Raw genomic sequence first — 10,048 nt, 5'->3', positions numbered from 1 at the left:
TGAATTCTGATGGCGGGGAAACCTCCCGCTGTCAGAATACAATATCGCAGTGGGAGGGATTCCCCATCAACAATGACTGTTTTTATGTGGAAATTGAGCGTTTTTTTTTCCTTCAACTGGTTAAAGGAAAGAAAATTGCATAATCTATGACCAGCCTCCATACATGGTTGAATTTTGAAAGAATTTTCTTTTGAAAATCAGAAATTTTGTGCGTTTTGTGATCCGATGATGCCACCATTGATTTTAAAATTCGACCAACCAAGCCTTCAATTTCACCTCCATGTTGTTACAGAAAAGAATTTTCATGGCTGGGAATCTTTTCTTTCCAGGAATTTTCTTTTCTTGCACATGTACATTTCTTTTTTTCGATTACATTTCCTGTATGATTCTCCCATCATTCATTAGAAAATCGTTCATTTTTTCATAAAATTTCCAACATGACTGATTACTCAAATTCGATGGCCGCACGAAAATCGGCTGTTGCTGCAGCCCACTAATGGTGCGAAATTCAAACGAAAATTCTTAGATAAGATTTTCTAAAGAAAATTCTTTAAATTCGACCCATTTATGGCCTGCCCCACTATTCATGATGACCTCTTTGTCTGATGTGTGCAACAATATTCAAGCAGTGTGATAAAATAAACCACCAGACATCGCGCTGAAATGTTTTTTTTGAGACTTCTTGTAGCTATTTTTAGCACATGACATAACCCACATTCTCACCTTCTGCTCAGTTACTGGCTGATTATTATAAGGCTTCTAATTCTCACATTGTATGGTGTGTAGTCAGGTATCAGATGTGTTCTTTTCACATAGTGAAGATATCTACAGCAGAGGAATCAGGTCAATATTAGAGAGGACAAGCAAGCAACAGCAGCAGAGAGAGGAGGTGTGGTATGTAACAATAACAGGGGGTGTGGTACAACAGGGGGCGTGGTACTTGTCACAGTCATAGGGGTGGCGAATATCTCATGGGGGGGGGGATTTAAAGGAGACCCAGGCTGAAATAGATCTGCTGCTGCGGCCGACCTCCTTTTGAATACATTAGCTGTCTGTGGCTGCAATACTAACCTAACGCAACTGGAAATGAATGTAAACCCGAGCTGAATGGAATTTCATGTGTGAAAGCAGAGTGACGGGAATGTACTAAGGCTGAAGCAGCTAGAATCTGGAACAGCTTTGCATGTCAACCAATCAACTTCTAGCTTTTACTTTCAAAGCTTAAAGTGGAACTAAAGTTAAATAATTTAAAAAAAATGTAAGCAGACAGCTCCTTATTGCAGACACATGCAATGTCTCTTCTGAAATAACAGCAATGTGCCTGCTCACAGTCTTCTATTGAATGCACATTGAGCTGCGCATACACAGATCACTGTGCATTCTCAGCATGGAATGACGGACTCCTGTGCACATGCATGTGATGACATCATTCCACCACCAGTCAATCAAGAGGCCAAAAACCCATCACCCGTAAATAGCCAGGGAGAAGATGACAGCAGCCATCAAGGGATTTAAAGCAGCAGTAAATCCAGAAAAAAAAAAACACTCCAGACCCTCTCCAAGGTAATGGCATAATGTGCTAGTATGCATCACTTCCTTCTGGGTTTGCGGGCTCCGGACGTTTTAATGGCTGAGCCATGATGACATCTGTCCCGTGCATGGGAACCATGATCGCAGCACAGTGCTCTGAAGGGACGGCATACTCAATATGTTGTCTCTTCAGAGCGCAATGCGAATGTGCAGGAGATGTCAGCGGCTGAAAAACATTAATATCTCCTAAACGGTGCAGGTTTTAGGATATGATAAAGTGTTATTAAACTCACATATTTTTTTTAATTAAAATAACAAACATGTTATACTTACCTGCTCTGTGCAGTGGTATTGCTCAGAGCGGCCCCGATCCTCCTCTTCTGGGGTCTCCGGCGGCAATCTTGGCTTCTCCTCTTCTCTTGGGGGACTACCATAGCCAGCGGCTGGCTATGGGGGGAGATGTAGTCGGGGAGGGGAAGAGGACAGAGGAGAGCTGCGGATGATGGAGGCAAGTAAACTGATCAGAGTGTCAGGGCTCACCAGCCATGATAAACCATGGTCACTTTACAAGGGGGGGGGGGGGGGCATGGCCAGGCAGGATCAGCCAGGTATTTTAGGTTATACAGGGGGCCAAATTACACAGAACAAGCACTGTGCTGTATAACATGCTTTAAGGGAACATGATCCATTAAAAAAAAAAAATTGTAATAAATACTTTAAGACTATTTAGGTGTATTGCCGGAATTCCACTTTAAATCTAGAGGTAGAGAAATAAACTGTAATACCTCCGGGAGGCCCCAGCACTCGCCCCTTTTCTCTGATGCTCTGGGTTGTGGGTGGACCCTTGCCATCCTCGCATACAATGTAGGACTTTTGGTCCTGCATTGTACTTGATGACATCACTGTGCAACTGCCAGCTGCAGGGCCTTAGAGAAGAGGCTTTGGGGGACCAGCAGCACAGATGAAGGTGACCTATTGGAGCCAGTAATAAGGTAAATATTACAGCATGTTCTTCATCCCGTAGATCTAAAGAGTCAGCGTTTAGCCCTTGCAGTGGGGGGGGCACCAGGCACTGCAAGAGTTTTTTTTTTCTTCCCCTGTCTGGAGTTAGACTAATGGAATTCTGGCTTCATCCTAACTACTCTTAAAACTGCTTCCTTCCCCAATCCTAACACCTAGACTAACTAACACATATAACAAAAGATGTATATACTTACCAATTTTCAGGCCGCTGTGGTCCAGTCATGTGATCCCGCTCCCCTTTGTCAAACAGCGGTGGCTGCAGGGGAGAAGAGGGAGCGCCAACAAAGCAAAGACTATGGGTGATGTTACCACTTCAGGCTTTACTAGCTGTTGTCGAGTGCTCTCTCCTCTCCCCTGCAGCAGGTACTGCCTGACAAAAAGGAGATCACGTGATCTCCAGAGCTGCCTGAAAATAGGTAAGTATACAGATCTTTCTTCTGTAGGTTACTTAGCATGGGAGGGGGCAATTTTAAGAGTAGTTAGGATGAAGCTGGAATTCCACTAAGCCAGAATGTTTGATCCTTCAGGCCAGTGGATGTGAAGTATGGCTGTCAGAGGATCAGCAGGACAGCCAGGAATTCGGCATTTTCAGGAACAGTCTATTATATTTTTTTGTGCTGGTCTCCTTTAATACTGCAGGGGGCGTGGCTTTTAGTAGTAAAATGGGCGTGACCCATAACAAGAAGGGGGCGTGCCACCTAACAAAGGACTGGGAGCACGTCTTCTATGGCTGCAGTGCTTGGTTCGGGAAAGTGTCGGCTGTGTGCTCACTAGCTGTAATCACAATCAGGCTGTAAAGTGAGGGATGAAAATCTGTTTTACGGGGGACATGGAGGCGTAGCATGCATAGGACAAAGGGCGGGGCTTGTAACCAGAGGAGGAGCCTACCTAACACGCCCACCTCATTAGTGGAGGAGGTCGGATTGAGGTGGCTTTCATTGTTGAATACAAATAAATAAGAAAAGCACACGTGAATTCGATCCAATCGATGATCAGTGACCTATGTAGGAAATGTATAGAGAGATCAGAGACTTCGGGCTGCACATCTCCGGACCCGAGCAGCCTATCCGATCTCTACATTCCGAGGAAACACAGCCGTCTGGGGGCGGAGCATTCCATGCGGAGGTGTGTCCTAGAGAAGGCTGTCATAGGGGGAATTTTTCCGAGAGGCGGGCTATCAGAAGGGGGCGCGGCTGGCTAGCAGCTGTCACTGAGAAAGAGGGGGCGCGGCCGAGACGCTTCTGTCAGACGGAGGGGCGTGTCCTGGGGGGCGTGTCCCTCAGTCAGGGCGGGGGGGAGAGTGAGCCCTTGGCTCCTGGAGGCCCGCGCATGCGTAGATGTTTGTTTTGACTGAAAATGCCGTCGGTTTCGAAAACGGCGCTGAGCGGGTCACCGCAGACCGAGAAACCGACTCACTACACGTAAGTGTGCGGCACGGGGCGGGCGGGTCGGCTTATCCTCAGCAGCTACTGCAGCTTTTTTTATTTGTTTATTTTTTTGCAACAGCAAGATACAATGATAGCTTAACGGGGAAATGGCGCCACGGCTGGTGTGGTGACCGTTCTCTGTCTGTGTGCAGGCGGCGGCGGGGCTCCCCGCTGCTCCCTCCCGCTCGTTGTCTGTGTGTGTGTAGCCGTTACGTCAGTGTCGTAGCGTAGCTCTCCCCCTCACACAGCGGAGCGGCGCCTCAGGTTAGCGCAAGACGTGTTGGAGAATAGCGCTGCGAGCGGCGGCGGCTCATTCCTGGACACTCAGCCTCCTCCTCCTCTCCATGTAAATAAAAGGCCGCCGGTCCCCTCATGTCTCCTTCCCGCCTCCTCACCCCGGGGGGACGGCGAGGTGTACCCCCCCCTATTCTTCTCATCGCTGCACCCCAGACAGGAGGAGTGACCCCGCTCCCCACAGATGGACCCCATCCCTATACTTCTCTATGGGTACAACTTCCCACAGTGACCCCCCACCCTACAATACCCCTATGGGGTCACCTGACCTCCCCCACACTACGGTAAGACCCCCGTTCACATCTGTGTGCTGAAACGCTATTGCTCAGAGCGCCAAAAGGGAACGTAAAATAATCCCTGCCGCGTTTCACATCTTTGCGTATCGGGAATGCATTTTGCGCGTTGCGTATCGGGCACTTTATTTACTTGAATAGGCTACCCCACACGCAGCAAAGACGCGCCAGAACCTTTTCCGGATGTGGAGCGCAACATCTTTTTATTTTTTTTGTTTTTTTCAGCGCACATCTGATAACCGCGCTTGGGGTACCATTGACTGTCAACTGCTCTGCAAGCGCGATATGCAATATGGGTGGCAAATGCGTTGGTTTTTTTCTTTTTGCATGTTCTGGAAACGCCGTGTGTGTGAATAGGGCCTAATGTCTGGTACATAGGATGAGAAAATCGGATGAAAGATACCGCTTTCCAAATGGTCGTTGGATGATTTGATCCTCAGTATATAGCTTTTTCGAGAGCCGATCACCACAGTTTATCCGATGGGACAAACAAGAAAAATTTTTCACGTGTGATAACAGATCAGATGATTTTCAATTAATCAATGCAGAATTCATCTGGAAAAAAAAATCAATCGATCAAGACCGCACATGCTCGGAAACTAAAGAATACATTACATCACTTCTGAAGTTGTATTCTGTCGAGCGAGAATTTTCGTAACTCCAGTAACTTCTTCATTTTCAATATGAGACGAGCGTGCAAAAAAAAAAAAAAAAAAAAAATGCATGACAGTTCGTCCGATACTCTCATCATGTGTGCAAGGCTTTAGTTCTATGTAAGCATTCACATCTATGCGCTGCATTTTTAAAAGAGGAACTCCAGGCTCCTTCAGAAAAAAATAAGTCTTCAGCTACAAATACTGTAGCTGCTGACTTTTAATATTAGGACACTTACCTGTCCAGGGATCCAGCAGTGTCCTCACCCAAGCCAATTTTTCAATCCGCTATTGCCATCTCCACTAAGGGAAACCGACAGTGAAGCCTTACGGCTTCACAACTGGTTCTCTACTGCACATGTGCGAAGTACGCTGTGCTCTGAATGGGCCGGCTGTGGGGGAAGGAGGAGGGGGCCGAAATTGTCCAAACCAGATGCAAGCAGTCCCAGAGTTACGAACATCCAAGTTACGAACGACTCCTACTTACGAACGGCCTCAAATGCCGGCCACTTGTGCTCTGAATGGGCCGGCTGTGGGGGAAGGAGGAGGGGGCTAAAATTGTCAAAACCAGATACAGGCAGTCCCCGAGTTGCGAACGGCCTCAAACGCCGGCCACTTGTGCTCCATGCTGGTCCTGGATACCTCCGGACACATCCCATACTGCAGTACTGCATGGCCAGAAGAGCCCCAGATAACATAACAAGCGTCCAGAACATCCCACATCCACGCACAGGCGGACGTTACACTTACGAATGCAGTGTTCCGACTTACAAACAACTTCGACTTACGAACAAACCTACAGTCCCTATTGTGTTCGTAACTCGGGGACTTCCTGTACCCGCTTCTCCCCCCCCAAAAGGTGCCAAATGTAGCAGAGGGGGAAGCAGACAAGCAGCCACCCTTTTGGGTGGAGCTCCGCTTTAATGTCCATTAACACTAGTGAACCTAAAGGGATTGTAAACCTTTACATATACCCAGTGAAGTGACTGGCCTCAGTTGATAAACAAAGATTAAACAAATTCTCCTACATGGCTTATACCTGTTTTTCTGCAGCCCTCTCTCTACAGCCTTCAAAGTGCAGAATTTATAAAGCTTGACAGCGAGCTGAAGTTACACTCTGCAGAGCTCAGTGAGGAGAGGTCTGAGAGCTGATTGGAGGGAAGAGACACACCCTCCCTCTTTGCACAGGAACAGAGCTGAGGCTGTCAATCTGGTGGAGGTGCCTGTCACCTTTCTTCTTTTGGTGTCAGAAAAACTTGTCAGAAGTGATTCGTGCTGATGCCAGAGGAGCGGGGCAGCAGACAGTAATGACACTTGGTGCTCTTAATTGAGACAAGTACACACTATAGCTATGCTTTGTTCATATTTCATATCTGGGTTTTACAACCACTTTTAAATCACAGCATGCATTTTTCAAAAACTGATATTGCATTTTTATCAAATTACATTAACATTTTGGCTGCATTCACACCTGAGTGTCATGGTTTTGCACATTTTGTTACAGCATTTGAGTCTCAGACATGAAATATGAACAAAGCTTATCCTTCTATAGTGTGTACTTGTGTCATTTCTGTCTGTTGCCCCGTTCCTGTGCTATCAGCATGAATCACTTCTGACAAGTTTTCCTGACACCCAAGGGAAAAATGGTGAAAGGGGAAGGATCTCAAGCACACAGCCTGTGATTGACAACCTCAGCTCTGTTCATGTATGCTGTGTGGAGGGGGGTGTGTCCCTTTTCTCCAATCAGCTCTTCTCACTGAGCTCTGCAGAGTAACTTTAGCTCTCCGCCCCCTGTTTTCTGACAGCTTGAACAGTCTTTATAAATTTTGCACTTTGTAGGGAAGAGAAAACTTCAGATAAACATGTACAAATTTTGTAGTAGTATTTGTTTCATCTCTGTATAACACCTGCAGCCAGTCACTTCACTGGGTATATGTAAGGGTTTACAACCACTTTTTGTCTTAGATTATAGAGAACAGTATCATCTGTGACATCACTTGTTGCTGTGTGGACATAGCATTTTAAAAACACACATAAACCTGCTCTTTGGGCAAACCAGCATAATTCTATGGGATCCAAAATGTTGCAGTCTGCTCGATATGAGCAACAAAAAAAGCTCCAGCTCCACAGCCACTGAGTTACAAGCGTTTTCAAGTTTAGGTGTGAACAAGAACTATAGAGAATAATTGATTTATTTATGTTTGAGCATTTTGTAGCATCAAGCTACAGAATACTGTGGTGTGACTGCAGTCTTAACGCAATTCATTTATATTTTAGATGCATTTTGCATGTGTTTTCAATGCATTTTGATCCCTGGTCACCTGAGAAAAAATTGACATATGACTCAAACGCAGCGTGGTGCGATCCCATAGACTTTCAATTGAAGGCGTGGTGTTGGTGCATTTTTGTAATGGGGCACCATAAGTGCAGCATGCAGCACTTTTTTTTTTTTTTTTCCCCAAGACTCAGTGCAATGATGTGAACAGTTACAGACAAATAAAGTGGTTCTAAATGCAATTGTTTTTTTTTCTTTACTTTTATGCAGTCACTGCATTAAGATAAAAAATCTTTTTAATATCAGCCCCCCCCAGCTCCCCCTTAAACACCGGAGTCTATTCTCAACCCAGGGCTGACCTGTATGCAGCAGCGCTGTTGTCTTTTCCTAGTTTCACAGAACAGAAAGATAGCAGCGGGAGCCACTGGCTGTGCGGGAGGGCAGGGCCAAGTGATGCTGTGTGAGTCTATGGGCACACACGGCCCAGCTTGGTAGCAGGCACTCAGACAAGAGGAGTAGCAGAGAGCATTGGCCATTGCACAGAGCAGGTAAGCATAATGTGTTTTTTATTTTAGGAAAAAAATAAATGTAGCTTTACAACTGCTTTTAAAGGGGACAATTTTGCATGCGCTTTTGTTGAACTTGAGAGGGGTGTTTCTAAAAAGCGCATAAGTGTGAACAGGGCATTGTACAGTGTGCTGCACTTTTGAAAAGGTCTGCTTGCTGCATCATCAGTGTATTTTGTGCCAATCGCACCTTCCATTATAGTCCATGATAGTGCAGAAAAAACACAGTACACTTTTTTTTTATAATTTTTTTTTTTTTTTTATTCTCATGGCTAGTTTTCCAGGTGATCTGGGAGGAAAACACATGTAAAACAAACATTGCGTTGAATTTTAACATAATAAAAAAACACAATCTGTGTTTTACAACACAGTGATGTGAACAGATTCTAACATACATTAGGGGCTGGTTGACATGGGGGCGGAGGGCTGTACATCATGAAAAATGAGAGCTGTCTGTACCGATCAGGGATGCCATAAAGTGCACATCTGTTTACATGTGTACAGGGATGGAGTGTCCTGGATTCAGACACAGAGGTGTACATCCATCCCTGTACACACACAAACACTTGAATGTGCGGTTTCCAGTGTCACTGATCTGTACTGGTGGCCATATACAATCACCTGTCACTCCCAAGCACAGAGATACTCATTGTACAACTCTCTGTAGGACCCCTAACAGCAAAATAACTACTCTGCTGCATGCAGCTCTCTTCCCCACACAGCAAGCATGTAAGGTCTTGTTCTCATGGCTGATTACTTGCATGCCCTGTGCAGGGATGTGTTTTGCTGACATGGGGATGCAAAGGTGTTGCATGCTTCCCTGTGCCGACAGTCCCATAGATGTCTATTAGGGCACAGACACAGCTTTTGTATCCCAATGTGACATCTGTGTGGGTGCGTGTCCCTGAACGTTCACTGGTTGTGTTCGGGGCTGTACACCTTCACCCGCATGGATGTCACATTGGGACACAGTGGCCGTGTCTATGCAGCCACATATCCCAGTAGACAACACCTGTGCAGCGTCGTGTTAGCAAAGCACGGCCCTGCACAGCGCACGCAAGTAATTGGCCGTGTGAACAAGGTCTAAATCCAGCATATTTTTTTCTTCTTTTTTTTTCCCTCTCTGCCTCCATTCTTGCCTAGGCGAGGATGATGTCAGCCCTGCTCCAGGAGCCTGGAGGAACCAGGAGACATTGGCGTCCATACAGTAGCTGAAGGGGTAGCTTGGGGAGGGGGCTGGCTGCAAGAACCTGGAAAAGACAGCCAGACCCTGATGATGTAAGGAAAGAAGATGGCAGCATGGGACTCAAAATTCTGCAGTGGATCACACCAGGATTTACTGAGCATGTGAGTATGTTACTTGAAAAAGGTAGGAGGGGGTTAAAAGTTCAAATTAAAGTGGAACTGAAGGCATTTTACTAAAACTTGCGAGCAGGCAGGCTAATTATCGCAAAAGGGACATACAATGTCTCTCTGCAATAAAATACACCTACCTGTCTGCTTGAAGTCTTATGTGGCATGTAAACTGAGCTGCATGTGGCCCCTGTGTGCCGTAATGACTGACCATTCTCATGGCACATTCTGCGCCAGCCAGTGAAGATGCCCAAAGACCTGCACCTGGCATGAGCCAGGGAAAAGATGCCAACTGTGGACCCCTTTGCAGTCTTTGGGAGAGGAGGTAAGTTTAGTGAATTTCTGCTTTACCCCTTGCAGGGGGAAAATGGCTAAAGTTCTTTTTAAGGCAAAATGTCCATGCCAAACAGGTGGTCTGCTTTTGTGCAAGCCCCCTGCTCCCCATCAATGTAAGTGGCTTTAAAAAGCTATTTGTAAACAAATAGATCACTTACAAGAAAAAACAAATACTTGCCTCAATCCTAGCCTAAAATGCTTCTGGGAGGCACAAGGAATGCCACCATGCCTCACCACTGCCTCCTGGGATAGTTGGGTGCTCAAAAACCCTGTGAGAGTGCACTTTTGCAATGAGCTG

At 46.1% G+C, this 10,048-nt stretch overlaps 1 protein-coding gene across 2 annotated transcripts in view; it reads left to right on the top strand.

Moving 5' to 3' along the window:
* The first annotated feature begins 3,817 nt into the window (after nucleotides 1–3,817).
* The window catches only part of UNKL (unk like zinc finger), a 246,284-nt gene continuing 240,053 nt past the window's right edge, over nucleotides 3,818–10,048 (top strand). The window contains exons 1-2 of one of the 2 annotated variants that reach the window (XM_073636797.1): nucleotides 3,839–3,974; nucleotides 9,205–9,408. In XM_073636797.1, coding sequence (XP_073492898.1) covers nucleotides 9,353–9,408 — 56 coding nt within the window. In that variant the 5' untranslated portion in view covers nucleotides 3,839–3,974; nucleotides 9,205–9,352. Of the gene's footprint in view, nucleotides 3,975–9,204; nucleotides 9,409–10,048 lie in introns of both variants that reach the window. The other variant, XM_073636796.1, reaches the window with a different exon arrangement.

The sequence above is a fragment of the Aquarana catesbeiana genome, linkage group LG06 (genome assembly GCF_042186555.1).
Source record: "Aquarana catesbeiana isolate 2022-GZ linkage group LG06, ASM4218655v1, whole genome shotgun sequence".
Taxonomy (NCBI): domain Eukaryota; kingdom Metazoa; phylum Chordata; class Amphibia; order Anura; family Ranidae; genus Aquarana; species Aquarana catesbeiana.
The sequence above is the reverse complement of the archived record's forward strand: the minus strand, read 5'-3'. Positions and strand labels throughout refer to the sequence as shown.